At 42.9% G+C, this 18,763-nt stretch overlaps 1 protein-coding gene across 1 annotated transcript; it reads left to right on the top strand.

Annotated features, from left to right (window-relative positions):
• The first annotated feature begins 2,601 nt into the window (after positions 1-2,601).
• Positions 2,602-18,312, top strand: LOC123609075 (p53 apoptosis effector related to PMP22). Its single transcript, XM_045499781.1, has 3 exons — positions 2,602-2,959; positions 13,009-13,149; positions 16,814-18,312. The coding sequence occupies exons 1-3, from the start codon at positions 2,746-2,748 to the stop codon at positions 17,038-17,040; spliced, it is 582 nt and encodes a 193-aa protein (XP_045355737.1). The 5' UTR covers positions 2,602-2,745; the 3' UTR covers positions 17,041-18,312.
• Positions 18,313-18,763: the final 451 nt, after the last annotated feature.

Genomic DNA, 18,763 nt, shown 5'->3' with positions numbered 1-18,763 from the left:
ATGTTTACAAGGGTAAAGAGGAGGGACGAAAGAAGGAAACTGTTGGAGAAATATTTTCCAAATTCTTACAAATGGTTATTGTAAATAGCACTGGCTCTGGTGACGAACGGCTTAGGATGACGTGGGGGTTTGCCACTCGGGGACTGTGCAGTCTTGAGCAAGTTACTTAACTTCTTGGTGCCCCAGTCCTCTGGTCTATATGAAGGTGATGGGAGGACATGCCTCACCAGGTGGGATGTGGAATACTTTTCTGGCACATAGTAAACTCCCAGCAAATATTAGTTAGCTGCTGTGACCATTAGAGAAGATAGTAAAACAACTACATGTTTTTGTTTTTAAATTATATATTCACGCAGTTTTGTTTGTGATATTTATTGCTTTTATAACCATAAAAACCCCAATTGATAAAAATAAAAACCTTTTTCAGATACACTTTACATTGTCAAGTGCTCTGTGATCCCTGTGTTATCCAGCAGGGGGGACTATTTAATTGTCTATTATCCACTATAAGCTATCATTTCACTAATAATGATTAGGATGAATGATTGCATTGTCTGCGAAACATAACGATTTACAGTTGGTATTCGGACAAAGAATTTGTTCCTTACAAGCATGCAAAGGCCCCTTTCTAATCTTATTAGAGTGGGAAACCCATGAACATCATCACCATCAACCTTTTATTGTGGCTTACGATGTGCAGGCACTATTCTGCACACTTTACATTTATTAGTTCTTTTAATACTCATTGCAACACTATGGGGTGAGCACTATCCACTTTACAGATGAGGAAACTGAGGCACAAAGAAGCTAAGTGTCCCCGTATCACACGGCTAGTATCAGAAAGGATCGGAACCTGAGCTATCTGGTTCCACAATCTGAGAGACATATGTTAGGTACATTATCCAGACAGGGCGGGTTTAGTCTCTTCCAGAAATTCCGAAGAGCTACTCTGTTCTCTTTCACCTCATTAATACTCTCTTTCCCTCAAATCTATTGGAACAAGAGAAAGAAGGTATATCTAGTCCCAAATCATTTAGAGATATTAAGACCAATGAAACTCTCGTTTTGTCTAAAACCACTTGGCTCGTGATGAGTACTCTATTTGATTGGTAAGAATCTTATTTCTTCCCTCACAAATATACTATAGATACAGCTACTTAAACAAATATTTGCCTAACTTTTGAAAACCCTGAGAACTTATTTTCTTTACACAATCTCCACTGTAGGCGGTTAACTCTTGGCAGAAGCCCTCCCCCCACCCCCATGCTCTTCTTTCAAAGTGAAAATATTGGCCTCTAAGGAAAATACGTGAATTCGGTTCATGTAAAGTTAAGGCTGGGGAAATTTTTTTTTCATGTGGTTTCAAACACTCACTTCCTCAGCACTTTTATTTCATCAGTCCTCAACAATTGTCGGAGAGCTGCTTAAGGCAAAATAGTCCTCTGTTTCTATCGAGAGTACCGAAGTGAAACAGAGGACTAAATTTTAAACATTGCGAAGTCTCTTATAACAACTGGGTGGGATGCAGCGGAGATCTGTGGAGGTGAAAGGTAAGATGTGACCCTCGTGGGATGTTTTTCATAATTTGCCCAAGGCCACCGTGGGGCCTGACACTGAGAATCTGTTTCTCCTCAGTGCCACTCCCGGCTGCCACCCCACCCTCCCTACCACACCCGAGTCATGGTGGTGACAGAAGCAGGGCCGGGACACTGGAGGTGGGATTTTAGGCGCTGGCTGCATGCTGACCTATGGCTTTCATTTGGAGAAACCTCAAAATAGTAAAGGAAAAGAGGAGATTAAGTGGGGCTTCAATAGGGACAGGTTTGTGGTGGAGAGTGGACTGCCGCAGATCGGGACCTGAACCTATCTGGGAAGCCAAGATAAAGCGCTTCCAAGCCTGGGGTGGCATCTTGTTAAGTCCTGCGCGTTCAGACATTAAATGCTTCTTTGAGCTCCCCCTAAGACCCAGACACAGCGCCAGCCACTGTGTTGAATACAACCTGGCCTCTGCTGGCGAAGAGCTCCAGACCCGGCAGGAAAGGCGAGTACATAAACAGATAAAAGCGAGCCAGGGTACAAGGTACAAAGGTGGAGAGCAAGAGGAAGTGCCCACCTCTGCTTAGGAGGGTCAGGGACCGGCTCCCGGGTTGCGCACGCGTTCAACCGGAGCGCGGCACAGACCCACAGGTACCACGTGGACACCCATGTCAAACTGCCTGAAACCTGAAGGCAGGATTGTTGAAAATCAGACCATTATCCGGCCTCGGGGATGAACTATTTAGCTGGTTGGCTCGGATGAAAACGTGCACCCGGCGAGGCACGGAGAAGAACCACATTTGGCGTGAGAGGCTCAAGGAGGCCGGGGAACGGGGCAGTGGGGAGGCGCAGAGGCGCGCGGGGCTGCAGCCGGGACGCCCCCCCACCTCCCCCGGGCCCCCTTCCCAGGCCGGGCGTCGGCCCCCCGCGGCTCCAGGGCGGCGCGGGCGGGCCAGGCTCACCCACGCCCGGTGTAACCCGAGCCCGGCCCCGCCTCTCCCCGCGCGCACCCCGGCCGGCCGGGCAGGTCGGGGCGGCGCGCCGTGAGTCACCGGAATCTAGGTGGGGCCCCGGCGCCCCGAGCCGCGTCCTCCGGGAGCCGCCTCCCCGCGGCCTCTTCCCTTTTGTCGCGCTGCCTGCGCTCGCGGGCCACTCTCCGCCGGCGACCGAGCCCCGCGCGCTCCTCTCCTCCGCGCCGCCACCGTCGAGATGCTGCGCTGCGGCCTGGCCTGCGAGCGCTGCAGGTGGATCCTGCCCCTGCTGCTGCTCAGCGCCATCGCCTTCGACATCATCGCGCTGGCCGGCCGCGGCTGGCTGCAGTCGAGCGAACACATCCAGACGTCCTCCCTGTGGTGGCGATGCTTCCACGAGGGCGGCGGCAGCGGGTCCTACGAGGATGGCTGCCAGAGCCTCATGGAGTACGGTGAGTGCCGCAGCCTCCGGGAAGCCCTCTGGGCTGCGGCTGGGCGTGCGCGGCCTCCGGCCTTCGGAGGCCGCCCTAGGCGAAAGGAGTGAACCGGGGCAGAGGTAGTGAGTGATTAAAAAAAAAAAAAAAAAAAAAAAAAAAAAAATCTATTTAGAGCTTAGGTTAGGCATCCGACCCGAGCAAAAGAAAGCAGTAGCAGCTTTGAGTGGCCAAAACCAGGCTCAAAGCGGGGCGAAAATGGCCCTAGTTCAAACTATTTTTTTGTAGGGGTTGTCGGTGACATGCAAAAGGTGATTTTTCAGCCATCAAAGAGGTTTAGATGAGTAAATACAATGAACAAAGTCTGTTTTCTTGGAGACCTAGTGAACTCTCTTGCCATTATGCCACCGCCTCCTCTGATTCCTTGTAAGATGAAAATATACGCGCCTTCCCCAAGGTCGGTGTATTCGTTTGGCTTGAACTGAGTGAAAGCAACTCTTAATCGATTACAAAAAAAAAAGGCCTTTCTGGCGAAAGTGTTAGCAGTTATGATTTCAGTGGGTACTGCGGTTCTTTTAAGGAGCAGGCTAGTTCTGGTTCTTTTTTTGTTTTTAGGGGGTGTCTTTTTGACTTAAGTACGGCATTGCTGTTGAGAAAACTCAGTTATTTTCATCTGATTTGAAATCTACACAGCAAACACATCTTCTACACCAGCAAAATGAAGCAGCGTTGACAAATTTAACATACTGCAGTTGGAGTTGCTTTATTTTTCCAGCATGGAGCAGCCTGGGTGTTTTACTTAATCGGCGCCACTGGAAAGGGGCACATTCTTGCCCGCTGCCACCCCCCACGAAGGGTAGTTGCCAAAAACAGCTGGGATCTATTGTGATTAGCCGTGTGTGCCTGGGGTGCTGGAGAGGAGGGTTTAAGTACGAGCCCAATTCCCAACTGAAAGCCAAGTGCTCTCGAATGGGGCTTTAGCAACTGAGTTTAAAACCGAGGAAGAAGCCTGCCCTGCCTTTCTCCATTCCCTGCTAGGGCGATTGACTTGATTCTTTACTCTGAAGTGGCCTAGGGCTTCGAAGCACCCAGTTTATTTCTGGTTCTGGGGGCCCGTATCCAGAGCCTGGTGCTGTATCTTATCTACTGCGGAATTGTTTGGAAGTTCTCACCATGAGCTTGCCCCACAAAGGGAGGCATGGTCCTCATCAGCAGGTAATAAAATGTAAAGACCGCAAGGAATTCCTGCTTGCCTTAAAGTCTGTCTTTTTCCTCTCTTAAAACAAACAGAACGCCTGCCGGGGTTTCTAGTATCTCAGATCTTTTAGGGTTTTAAAGGGAATTAATTTCTTTGAAGTCATACATCTGTATCTTTTAGCCAAAATGCATTGGAACTCAGTCTCTCTGAGGGACTTACGAAGACTGCTTATACAGATGTGTTCTTTTAAACGGACTTGATGATCAGATGTCAGAACAGAGACTAATACAGACCCAGAGAGTACTCTGCAGTCCTCCGCATGCGAAGGTTAGGCTGGAAGAGAGGTGCTGCCAGAACGGCCATCAGCACTGCTGCTGGGACATGATCTAGCCTGCACGGCTCTCCCTGGCTGTGGCTACAGCCCTCTTGTGAAACTCACACAATGCAGTTCTTATTTTTTCTGGACTTGGAGGATGAGCTCACCTTCCCAGGGCGTGGCTCCTCCAGCCTCAGAATGATACACTGCTTTGTATGTGGAAGGGAATAAGCAGGTTTTGTTGGTGCAATTTTTTAATTAGAAGGCTAACGCATTAACTTTTTTTAATTGTAAAGACAACACTGATCCAGTCCATAAACTATGTTTCAATTTGATATAGAAATTGGTTTTTGGTGGGGCGCCTGGGTGACTCAGTCCGTTGAGCTTCTGACTCTTGATGTGGGCTTAGGTCATGATCTCACCCTTCTTGGGTCTGAGCCCCCACATCAGGCTCCGCGCTGACAGTGTGGAGCCTGCTTGGGGTTCGCTCTCCCTCTGCCCCTCCCCCACTCACGTTCTCTCTCTTTCTCTCAAAATACATAAAAGAAAAAAAGAAACTGGTTTTTGGTAAAGTTCAGTTTTCCAAGTGGGTCTGGAAAGATCTGTTACCTGTATGATGCGGCAAGACTGATTTCCGTAAGGGGGCAGTGGCATTAACATTTCAGTTCAGTTATTCCTGCGACGTTTGCAGAGAGAAGTGAGTGCCAATAACGTGTTCAATGCAGCTTTTGCTCTAGACCTGGAATCGAGCCATGAATCCAGGAGCCACGGTCATGGTCATTAGGCAACCGTGGGAAGAAGAATACTGATGTGAACTCTCAAAGAGAGGTCCATTTCAGGCCATTCTGGTCAGAGATGAGCTGGAGTGTTTATTATACGTTCACTTCATTTTCTGCCATGGATGTTGGCTTCCTTAACAGGTGTAAAAATTGTGTGTTCCTACACTATAGGGCGATTATCTAGGCATCTCTGAACCCTGGAGATTGTCAGATAACCCCAGTAAGGCTTTGCGGAAAACAACGTGTTTATGGGAGGTTTATCTAAAATGTAGTGAGCAGTTTACACACACTCCCATGTATGTGTAAACACAACAAAGAGTAAGGTGGATGGCTCTAATTAAAATATCTCAATACAGACGATTGACTTTTGTACATCCACTTTTTAAAAACTTCTTGAAATGTACTAGAATATCAACATGACTTATCATTGTAACTTAAAACAATTTTTTTTATTGTTTCATTTATTTTTAAGAGAAAGAGAGAGAGACAGAGAATGAGCAGGGGAGGGTCAGAGGGAAAGGGAGACACAGAATCCAAAACAGGCTCAAGGGTCTGAGCTGTCAGCACAGAGCCTGATGCGGGACCCGAACTCATGAACCTCGAGATCATGACCTGAGCCGAAGTCGGATGTTTAACCTACTGAGCACCCAGGTAACTTTAAGCCACACATGTAACTACCCTCGTAACTTTTAAGAAAATATACCTTTTTATTTTAAAGCGCTTGACCATCTCTTTGTATTAATATTCATAACATTAATATGCTCATTTTGATATTAAAAACACAGATTATTCAAGTATTGGCAATAATACTAATAACATAGATGTTTTTATAAAGGGAGATAGTTCCTTAGAACTATGTAAAACGCAGAATATTATATTCCTCATGGTTATTGACAGATTTTTAAAGAATTTCAGATTGCCACATCACCTCATTTTTCCTTATAAATCAACCAAATTATAAGCTGGATATTTGTTTTTACATGGTGTTAACAACTAAATAGATACCCAGCTTAACAAATACTTGTTTAATTTTTTAAAACATCATGAGCATGTAAAGCATAGAAAGAACCTCACATTTATATTTCTCCAAACAGGAAAAGAACATTGAAATAATTGTTCGAATTTCACATGTAAATAAAATGCAAAATTAAATTGGAATGCATGTTCATGCAGACTGTTTTTGTACCGTCGGCACCTTTTATTCCCCGTTTTTAAGAAAAAAATACATCAGGAAGATATTTTAAGTGTCAGTGATACAGATTCTAAAGCCCAAGCAAGCTCTGGCCTGTCAGGGTGGAGACTAATGGAGTTGGATTTATGCACCAGGATAATGGCGATGAGTTTATGCACCAAGAAATGGCAGTGGGGAGTCAGTACAGCCAAGTCCAAGAGTGCTTGCTTTAGATCTGAACTCACAAGTTCAGATCTTCATTTTACCAGACGCCCTTTGAATACCACAGAATGCATTGAATGGTATTTTTTTTTTTTTTTACATGAACTCAGTCTTGGATAAGTCCAAGAATCAGAGTATTTATGTGAATATTTTTAGATCATTTAGCCCTATGGTTCTTAAAATGTACAGGAAATGAGAAACATAAGTACAAAGTGAATAGGTTTACATTAGGCGAAATTGAACTTAGAAGAGTTCATTTTGAGACTATGCTCTTGAGGCCTTTTTGCAGAGAGGGTGAGATATTGAAATGTTATTGTTTTATGAAATTAGGCATTAGTAGGTAGATTACTCCTTGGGGGTGTGTGTTCATGTCTTTACACAGAAAAATAAAGGTTGGCCACTCCATTGATTTTCCGAATTAAAGCATAGATATGTGTGTTCATTTATAAAATCCAGACGTGTGGGAACTTGTGACCTAGCCATTTGCTGCACTTGGCAGTAATCGCCCGAGAGCCTCACTCCCTTTTTAGTGACCTAACTTGTTTTCTCCGTGCAAGCGGGCACAGACTCACAGGCTATGAGAATTAGAAGGGCGTAAGAGTGCACCTGTTCACATTTTCACCAAAGCCTGTGCTCATCAACACCACCCACGATGAGCGGAGCCCTCTTCCCTTTGTTCTCAACTTAATTCAGTTCCCTGGACGCTGCTCTTTGTTTAAAAGTACTTGTCTTACGCCGATGGAGCTCAAATGTGCTTCCGTGTAAATTCTCCTTCCCAGCCTTCTTCATCTGACAGACTTTCAAATACGTGACCGTTGATCCCCAGTTCCCTGCTAGTCATCTTGTCCAAGTTGAGGGAGCAATTCTCCGTTTTCACATCTTCCCGTATGGGATGGATGGTTTCCCCACGGAGACTTTCAAAGAAGACCATAACGGGGCAAAGTATCATCGTTCCGTAAAAACACAGTGGTAAGTAGTTATCATCTGGCTCAGTTTCAGGAGAAAATGTAGAGCACGTAAAGAATCTCACGCCAACTGGATGCTGTCGCACGTGCCCCTGACATTGCTTTGCTTGTCTTCTAAAGCTTCTGCAAAATCACTTCTTCCTATGTAATTTTTTTTGGAGGTCTGTTATGAGTTGCCCTCAAGATTTTTGCTACTCAAAGTGTCCAGACCAGCAGCATCAGCATTATCTGGAAGGTTACTGGGCACTCAGTATCTCAGGCCCCACTTTCTGAACCAGAATCTGCATTTTAACAAGGTCCCCAGGTGACGCGTAAAGCACTGTAGAGTTTCAGAAGCACTGGTCCATATTCCTGCAGATTACCTCCTCATTGGGCATGCACCAGGCTTTTTGAATATATATTCCATCTATGTGTATACTTATTTGTAGACAGGAACTGTGTAATTTGTAATCATGGTTTTATCCAGTTTTCAGTCCATGACATAAAGAGTCTATCTGACCTAAAGAACTCTATACAAGTAGTGTGAGATCTGATCAAAGCTCAGATTTATTAGGTAGGCCCTTCCCTATTAATAGATGGATCTTTTGTTCTGGAAAGGGATTCTACTTTAATTGGGCGACAGGTGGGCATCTGCAAGGTACTGAGTAAGGGGCTAGCTAGACCAGACTGTCATGGTCAGTGTTGGGTGCCCACATGTAAAACTAGTGAAGAATGCAGCAAATCCATTAAAAGAAAAACTAACTTTGGAGGAACAATTAGTGACCGTCTCTAAAATATTACCCACAATACTAAAAATATTAGTAGTGCTCTCGTCTATAAGTTGTTTTTTCTTTTTTTTTTTTTCCTTTTCACAAACTTCAGTTTGATTTATGGTTTCCAGCATGGCATTCAAGGTATTTATTTTTCCTCTTTTTTTTTTTTTTTTTTTTTTCCTCGCTCCTTTCTTATCCGTTGACCTTACTGGTCTTTTCCTAGCTGTATTTGTCTTGTAACATTGCATTTTCAAATGTCATCACTGGAAAAAAGATAATAGCATTTTTCTCGTACAAAAAACCTAAAAGCATTTTCTAGGAAAAACTCAGAATTACATTAGCGACCATTGGTATCGATCTGATGTTGAATCTTTGCAAGTGAGAGCAAAATTAGGTAGGCTGTTCTTTATCCAAATGGGTCTTTAATGAATCTTATTTAAAAGTGGATTTATAAAGCGGCTGGTCTCTTTAATAATACGAACTTCTCCAAGTGGCACTGAGAAAATAAATTTAGGATGTAATAGGTTATATACAACACCAAATTGGTCTTCCCTTAAGGAGACAGAACAAACAAAAAACATTCCTGCACAGAAACATAGCATCCGTGTACCCGTAGTACTGCGTGATTTGTGGTCTCTGTTTGGTGAGGGCTAATTGACAGTGAGAATCCTCCCTGCTGTCTGTCGCAAACCATAATTAGGAAAGACAATAACATTTTGTGTACAAAATAATAATGGAGAACAGACTTGTCTTCAGAATAAAGATGGACAGTCTGCCTTCGAAGAGCCAAGGACCATCCATCTGTACATTCATGGAAGAAATAGCTTTAAGATGTTTTCCTCTTGGGGTTGGTAAATACGGTATAATTTAGACCATGGTATAATACAAACATAGAAATCCTTCCTAAAAGGGTTGGATACATTTGTAGGTATTAGGCTCATTCTGGGTAATTAAGTGAAACCAAAAGTACTCGGGGTGCAGACTTAACTTTTCACAAGGTGTGTCGGGGAGATTTGCCATGTTATAAGTCTGCATGGCTGTCGGCCCCCTTCTCGGGAGGGATGTTGGGCTGGGATGACCTTGATCAGACCAGGTAGGGTCCATCTCATCATTTTACAGCAAAACAGCCATTGATAGGAGAGGGCAGATTGCCTTACTCATCGCTCATCAGCCAGGTCTTCAAAACTGTGCCAAGGTTTCTGTCTTCTGTGATAATTAAATGATTCAGTGTGGGTGTTTCCATGCTGCAGGAGCAGGTTATCACGTGTTCTGCTTCCAGGGAAGCCTTTCTCAAGACAAAAGGCCACTTACTTTGCCATTTTGATTTTCTCAGACTCAGCGTTTAAACAAGACACTACTGGATTATTTCACGCAGCTTAGGCAAAGTTCTTAAAATGGGCTGTGTTCATATTTGTGTTCACCTGTTAGCTTCAGGGTAGGCGAAGGGGCTCACTATTTTCTTAATTCCTTTCAAGTACATGAAACGAAATGTAAATTACACTTCAGCTATCATGTTAGAGGGAGTGGGAATGGGGATAAACTGTATTAATCTTCCCCAAATAAACAGGAATAATTATTAATACTACTCGTCATAGCTACATCCCTCATCATTTAGTCAGCTATACTTTTCAAACCTTAATCTGTGACTGTCAGAGTTTGGTCAGCAAAATGTGTTCCTTGTTAGGAAGGTTTTTTTGTTGTTGTTGTTATTATTGAAGACTCATTCTGCTACACAAGTTTTCATTGTGTGTGCACTCCTCCGAATGCTTATACAGATTGGTTGCCTTTCATGGCAGTTTCTAACCTGTGAACTCAACTTAAAAGGCAAAATCAGTGTCTGCTTCTTTGAATTTAATGATTGGATTTAGTTGTAATGATTGATAGTAGCCATAAAAATCCGTAGAAATGAGACTGTAATCGACAGTAGGTCATATACCGAAAGTTACATGTTCTTTTTTTGGCAGTGCTCTGTTTTTATAAGGAGATTAATCATCTCTCTTAGTTCTTCTCAAACTTTAGTATGGATGTAAGAGATGCCAGTAAGGCGCAGATTCCTGGGTACTACCTCTTGAGTTATGATCCCTTGGGCTTGGAGGGAGTCACGGGAATCTGTATTTTTAATAAGCACCACTGATGATTTTGACACCGTCATCTATGGGCTCGACCTTGACATGGTCTGATTACTATTCTTTCCATAGCACAATCCCACTTCTCTTGCAAGTTACCTTACTTGAAGGACGAGGCAAAAGTGAGAACATTTCACATTCTGGCTTTATTCATTTCTGATTTAAAATAAAACATTTCTATTTTATCTTGCCCCTAAGACCTCCAATTGATCTCTGGAAAGAGCAAAAAAGGTCTGGAGGAAAGTAATGAAAATTATAAATATAAATAAAAAATTATAGATAAAATATAAATAAAACATATATAAAATTATAAAAAAAAATTTATAAATATAAAATAGGCCCACTCATGCTCTGTCTCTGCCTCCTCTTGCAGGCCACTAAGGGATAGTTTGTGGGAAAACATGGTATTTCTGAGACATATAAAAATGTGTTCTCTTCTTAATAACCTATTACGCCCCAGTCATTCCTAAACCTAGAGGAAGATCTGGAAGGAGCATGGGGGTTGGAGAAGGTTTGTCTATAATAGATGATGATGTAAACATGCAGTGGGTAACTGAGGAACGAGAATGAATGGAAAGAAGTGCAGAAGTAAAGAAAACACAGAAAGAAAATGGAGAAAGGCGAGGAACTGGAGAAAAGTCAGAGGAATAATACGCAAGGAACTTTTCGAGTGGTAAAGGCTGGAGCCTTCCTAGCTCCCTGACTTTTCACGCAAGGGCTGTCCTCCTCACAATAATGTTGAAAGAAGGCATTTTTAGCCCAGGTTAGCAGATGTGCAGGCTGATGGGGGCTCATTGGTGACAGAGGCAGGGCGCACATGAAGTCTGGCTGGCTTCTGAGCCCCTGTTGTTTTTGCCCCCTGTGTCTTCCACTGTGACCAAATGACCTAGAATTAAGGGAGGATGAATTTGTCAGCCGAGTGGTGCTCGAGGAGGAGTGAAACCAGGGCAGATGAACACATGACTCGCTTTTTTGAGTGCAGTAAAAAAGTAAATAGATTAAGAGTGCGTGTTCGTCTATCAGTGAATGGATGGATAAATAAAATGCAGACTGGCCACACAATAGGTGAAAGAAGACAGTCACAAAAGGCCATGCAGTATGGATTCCATGTATATGAAATGTCCAGAACAGGAAAATTGATAGTAACAGAAACCAGATTAATGGTTGCCAGAAGCTGGAGGAAAGGGGTGGGGTTGGCACGTATGGAGCTTCTTTTGCGGGGATGAAAACTTTGGAATCGTAAGCGGTGATGGTTACACAACCCTGTGAATGAATATAGCAGGAGCATACTTTGAAAGAGTGAATTTTATGGTATGTAAATTATAGATCTAAAAAGAATCATGTTTCGGATTTAGACAGGCTGGAAATCGAACTTGCCTGAAGCACTTATCAGCCGTGTGGCTACGTGACAGGTTATTTGAACTTTCATAGCCTTCGTATATACTCATTTCTAAAGAAATGATGATAAAGATCTTTGATTTTTAAGTAATCTCTACACCCAACGTGGCGCTCAAACCCATGACCCTAAGATCAAGAGTCCCATGCTCTACCGACTGAGCCAGCCAGGCACCCCGCTAAAGAAGTGATGATAGTATGAACCTTAAAAAGATTGTGAAGATTCTGTGAACTAAGGCATGTCAGGTTCTTAGCACAGAGCCTGGCACAGAGCGATTACACCGTCAGTGTTAGGCCCTCTAGAGAGGTTGTATGTGAAGAGATTTGAGAAATTCGTGCAGGTTGTGCAGTGGGAATTATTGGCTGGGATTGTTGGCCAGGGTATCATGGCTCTCCATATTTCCACAGGCTCAAGGTAGAACAACACGGGACTGGAGGTGTCCGTGCAGATTTTCAAACCCAGAAATCAATTGTCACTTCATCCTGAGGCCTTTGAGGGCCAATATCAATAACTAAGAGCTCTTGTGCAAATATATCCTGAATAGTTCAAGACGTTAAAATTTAGACTAGCAACTGGATATATTTGTACCTAAACTTGTTATGAAGTCACAGCTTCTTCATAATTAAATTGTTTTATTTCACATCTCTGCCTAGTCATGAGGCAGATGATTTCAATGATTAGTTTGGCACAGAACCAAACATTAATACGAAACAACGGTGTTCTGTCAAGGTATTTGAACCCTTTCCTAACGGGATTCTAATTTAATTGCTCAATATAAAAAATGTTTACTATAGTTGCATTGTGTTAGAACTTGAGTGAACCTTTTAAAGATACCTGTTTATGTGGCCTTTTTATTACGTGAGAAACAGTTTGATGAGTTTGAACTTTCATGTCAGAGATCTAAACATTCGCCCGAACTCTGAGGGGAGAAGGCATTATTGTGTAGCAACGTATCGGGCACCCTCCGCACGAATTGCCTCTTCTTCCCTTGAGATACGGAGACGCTTAAGTGCTGTCAGAAAAGCTGTCCTTGGGCCCAGATATAATGAGCAGAGAGCGAAAAACTCCTACTAATGCTTCGACAAGTGATTTTTAAATTTGGCATGTCTGTCTTATTAATTACCGTTTCTTTTCTCTTACAGCGTGGGGACGGGCAGCCGCTGCCATGCTCTTCTGTGGCTTTATCATCCTGGTGATCTGTTTCATCCTCTCCTTCTTTGCCCTCTGTGGACCCCAGATGCTTGTCTTTCTGAGAGTGATTGGAGGCCTCCTGGCCCTGGCTGGTAAGACTATGTCAGCAATTCATACCTTCAGTAGGCATCACTATAGTACTGTCTCTCCCATGACCCTTGACAATTACACTTCCTGATCTGTTTGCAGAAAATGTGTCACCAAGGGCAGAAGTAACAGTCACGTGTCTTAAGATCTAGGTCCCCTTCCTCCTGTGGCTCAGACGGTATTACATGTCCTCCATCCAAGGGAGGAAGGTTGTCACTCTTCGTGCTGCTCTCGCTTATAGATGACCCCATGTCCAGCGACACCCCTACCTTGAGGGACCAGGGCTGAGTCAGCCCTGGAAGTGTAGTGTTTCCATAGCGATCCCAGTGCTGGCCTCCTTGATCCCCTTGCTGAGGGGGCTGGAATGCCCCGGAGCCATTTTACTTATTGAAGGATGTTACAAGCTTATGATATAGTGGGGGCATAGAAAGGGTCTCTGTGGTGGGACGGGAGACTCTAGGAGGCGCCCGGACTGGGATTGCCATTTTGTATCGTAGAGCCAGTTCTGGGGGATGGGAATTTAGTTGTGTAGGTGAGTGCGGTCAGAGTGAACACTTATTAATGGAGTGCAAGAACTAGGAGTCTAGGAGCAAGATTTATTTGAAATTTTAGGTGGGATCCTGGCACCAGGGACCTCAGCCGCAGAAATGAATTTAGATGCAACACTGGATTTCTTGAGGAAGAGAAAATCCACAGGTCTTTTCTCAAGGTACCAACTTAGGCTCGAGGGACCAAAGCAGAAATCCAGCTACAGACTTGGAGTACAAGTACAGAGTGAGCAGATGGTCTTGGAACAAGTCAGAAGCCTTGTGATTAGAAGAGGTGCATAAGATCAAGCGTGAGCCCGGAGGGAGACCACCCCGTTCTGGGTTCCCTGAGCTTAGGGAGGGTGGTCGCAGAGCCTGGGCAGAACAAGTTGGGGGTGAAAAGGGTCCTGGCTCAGAAGAAGGAGGTGGCCTCAGAGAACCAGCCCGTACGGGTCCGGCCCTCACCTTTACCTTGGAGAATTTCTCTTGATTGAAACATAAGGTTTACTCCAATGTTCCCTATGTCTCAAAGTTTGCTTTTCGAATACTATTTTAAAACCAGAAGTGGTTTGGAATCACAAAACATGAAGAATCTTTTGAATCCTATTTCCACTTCTATTTGGCTTTCGTAGTTAAATTTATAAGACTTTATCAAACCAACACATGCGATGTATCTTCCTTTCACATGCCTTAGAAGACTACATGGGCGCCTATTTTAATCACCATTAGAAATAACACTGGGACATTAATGTTCATTGAAAAACCCTAGTTGGTACCATATGACCCGTCAATGCCTCTTGTCCGTATGTATCCCAAGGAACTGAAAGCAGGGACTTGAACAAGTAGGGACTTGGACATGATTGTCCGCCCATGGTCATAGCAGTATTATTCACAACAGCCAAAAGGTGGAAACAACCCAAGTTTTGCACGAAATGTTAAATGAAAATGTGGTATATCACATACGATGGAGTATTATTCAGCCATCAAAAGGAATAAAGCTCTGATATATGCTACAGTGTGGATGGACCTTGAAAACCCTATGCTAAGAGAAACAAGGTAGACACAGAGGGCAAGTATTTTATGATTTCACTTATGCAACAGAAAGTAGATCCAAGCTTACCAGGGGCTGAGAGAGGGAGGGGTAAGCAGAGTTTAGGCTGGGGATGTTGAAAAAGTTTTAGGTAGAGATAGTGGTGATGATTGCACAACTTTGGGAACGTATTTAGTGCCGGCGAATGGTACACGTAACCAGTGGTTACATGATAAACATGATGTTGTATGGAATTTCCCATCATTTAAAAAAAAAATCCCAATTAAACTCTTTCCTCCATGTTAGCGTTAAAAACATTAAGATCTGGGAAGGGCCAGCTCGAGCTGACAGGGTTGCAGGAGTTTCTGTTGTAAGGAAGACTAATTCTGGCAAACTCCCACAGCTTCACTGCATACTGTCCTGCTTAATTCTGCCTTCTCACCTTACGACTGAGTACTCATTTTTGCCTTGAGAGTTTGATAAGTAGAACGGGGCATGTTGATAGAAGAGGGAAAGGCCTAGGAATCTTCAGTGTACTTTTAGTGGTTAGCAACGTTCAGTTAGGGCCTACTGGACTTCTAAGAAATATTTCGCAGCAACAATTATTTTTAATTTTATGTATGTCTTGGGGTTACTATCTGAAAAATTGAGTACCGATACAATAAAGATTGTGCAGAAATGGATCCAAATCATTGTAAGAACTTTACATATGATGAACTGAAACAGGTGGTGAACGATATTTAACATTTATGACCAGGGGAATTTGAAGATAATATAGGCAAGGGTTGCTTTTATGTCTTACGCAATATTTTGCAGTAAATAATAAACTTAACAAGTAAGAATTTGCCATTTAAAGCATATAAGAAACAGAAATGTTAAGATCTGCACCGAGATCGCTCTTCTTAAATTGCCAGAGAAGGGGAATATTTTGAGTTGAAAAACGGAAGGAACAAACCATGATGTGGAAACACTGATGGCCTTTCTAGCAATAAAAAAACAAAAAAGGAAAAGAAAATGACTTTGAGGATGCATTCGTGGAGCTGGCAGAAAGCATTTCGGTGAAAGGAGGAGGAGTGAGGACTCTCTGCTCTCCAGAGCACGGCCAGCTGGCCCCTCTGGGTGCAGACTGGTGTCTCAATGTCACAGATTGAAAATGCATTCATGCCCAATGACGTAACAATGCACGGGTGAACTATGGCGTGAGAGAATGCGAGAACGCAGCATAGTGTGTGGAGGCTCGTTACAGCTTTGTAGAGTTATGCATGTTCATTGGAAAATAAGACAAAAATAGATTTAATCAAGTTTGTATTTTTTTTTTAAATTTGCTTAAAATACCAATATGATGAATAATAACTGTAATAAGGTGACTCTTCTACCAAAGAGCTTAGAAATCTTCTGGGTCTGTGCTTTCTTTCTTATATCTTCCTTCCACTTCCCCAAGGCACTGACTCTTCCCCTCTTGAATTCCCGTCCCGCCATCCTGGAACATTCTTGCCCCCGACCTCCATCTCTCCATTTCTATTTATTCTTCAGATTCCTGCCTCCTCTGCAGGCTTTTCTGGTGCTTCTCTACATTGGTCATTCGCGTCATTGGCTTGCTGTGCCTGCCACTTAGTCACTCGTTTATTAAATGACTATTCCAGTGGTGTAGTTTATCAACATTGTCTCACGTATGTGTTGTGCACACATGTGTATATGCGTACATATTACTTTTGCTAACATGGAAAATATGAACTGTGTTTGGCACAGGAATTACCAAGATGAAAAAATACTCTTCGGTACCACCCTGCTTTCTACTCTGTACTATAGTTTTGCACCTTTTACTTTAGTAAACGTAATGCGTACACAGGTACTACAGAGAGAGTCCCTAATTGTTCTCTGTCTGTATTTCGTATATTCAGTGTTCTGCTCAGTGCCAGGTATCTCTAACATACAACACTCAATAACCTGTGTTGGCTCATGATTAACCACATTCCCCCGGTCCCTTTCATTAGCGCGAAGCGGATTTAATGGTTATGTAAAGGCAAAGACCTTGTGGAAGAGGGAGTTAATCTGTTGGTACCACGCATTCATCCATGCATTCACTCTTTGGGACGTTTTTCTTCCCTTTAGCTGTCTTCCAGATCATCTCCCTGGTAATTTACCCCGTGAAGTACACCCAGACCTTCGACCTTCATGCCAACCCTGCTGTCACTTACATCTATAATTGGGCCTATGGTTTTGGGTGGGCGGCCACGATTATCCTGATCGGCTGTGCCTTCTTCTTCTGTTGCCTTCCCAACTATGAAGATGACCTTTTGGGCAATGCTAAGCCCAGGTACTTCTACACATCCGCCTAAGGTGGGGAGTGAGCAGAAGAAACTCGATGCTGCCAAGATGGATCCCAGAGCAAGAAACTGTCTTCCTCAGCGTCCTTCGAACCCATTTGGTGGGCAGTGTGCATATCATTAAATTAGTCAATGCTAAATAACTTGGGAGAAAATATTTCTTAAATGGCGGTACAGTTTCATATTCACCTTTTATATATGTTTGTAAACAAAACTTACTTCTTTTAATTAATTACCTGTAATATGCCCGTATTTCCTTATTTCTACCCATACCATTTATACTGCATTTGTAAAAGAATATGAATATGAAATGTAACCCCTTTATACAGTAAAAAATGAGAAGGCTTCAAAGATTGGTGTGACCTGATCAGGTTTCTGTTTTTCTCAGGTGGAATGGACTGGGTCTATTAAAAGCCAACGAGAAGAGAGCAGTATTAGTAAAAATTGTCAGTGACCAACTATTCTACGAGAAATACAAAAAATATATATTTTTCAAGCCTTCACCTATTTAAAGAAGCAAAATAGTTTCCTAAATGCATACCATTTGTAAGAATTTCTAACTAATATCCTGATTTTTTTTTTTTTTTTTTTTTTTTTTGCAAAACTTCATGTTAACTTGATATGGCATCTAGGAACGTTTTCTTTCATAGCCAAAGCCTGCTGCCATAGTCAGACCTCCTTACGTAGTGAAATGTTAAGACGAAATTTTCTCTTTTGAAGTGGCTTGTAGGGTTGGGGTGTGGGAAAGTGCTGAATTCATAAATCTGTACTCTTTTGTGTCTATATGTTCGGGAACACAGTAGAACTGATTGAAAGCTGGGCTGGGTCTAACTCATCGCGGCTGACAGGTGTGATTTGGTTGTTTATTGAAGCATCAGGAGGGCCATTCCTATCACAAAGTAGCATGAAGACAGCGTCAGGAGAAGAAATGGCTTGAATTCTTCATCTCAGGTTTGACTGGGCTCTAATCATATAGACACAGCTTCTAATAGATGGCAATTGTAAACAACACCTTAAATGTAGTTACAAACCTGGTCTTCCTTGGAAAAGAGATTTAAAATATCTGATATAAAACATACAATGAGAGAAATCAGGGATGTGAGGTTTCTCTGAATGGCAAATATATGATATATCGCGTTGACTATTATTATTTTTTTTACCATTTGTTCTTACATAATGAAAACCAATTCATTTTATATACCAAATTATTATTTTGTAAGTTGCAGAATAAACCATTGCTGTTTTCATTATGAATTTTCCCCAATAAACCAGGTGTTCTAATCTTGTTTCTAGTTTGTAGTTTTTGGCTTTGCTTTTTTCTTTTTTCAACTCTGGGGAAGGGAATATTTTTTTTAAGTTTACTTATTTGGAAAGAGAGAACACCCACACAGGTGGGGGAGGGGCAGGGAGCGAGGGAGAGGGGGAATCCCAAGCAGGCTCCACATTGTCAGCTCGGAGCCTGACATGGGGCTTGAACCCACAAACCATGAGATCATGACCAGAGACAAAATCGAGAGTCAGACGCTCAACTGACTAAGCCACCCAGGTGCCAGGAGAAGGGAATTTTTAAAAAATGCTTTGAGTGGGGCAAAATAATAAGAGTGTTGGATAAAATGAAAAGTAGCTTTTTCTTAGTTTTAAGGGTCTTGCTCATTTGAGGTTTCCAATAACAATTTTTGAATGAACTTTAATGGATTCTATTAGTCTCCTCCCCGGACCTCTTTAATGACTAGCG

Source organism: Leopardus geoffroyi, chromosome B2, assembly GCF_018350155.1.
Source record: "Leopardus geoffroyi isolate Oge1 chromosome B2, O.geoffroyi_Oge1_pat1.0, whole genome shotgun sequence".
In the NCBI taxonomy this organism is placed as follows: domain Eukaryota; kingdom Metazoa; phylum Chordata; class Mammalia; order Carnivora; family Felidae; genus Leopardus; species Leopardus geoffroyi.
Note: the sequence above shows the minus strand (reverse complement) of the source record. Positions and strands in the feature narration are given on the sequence as shown.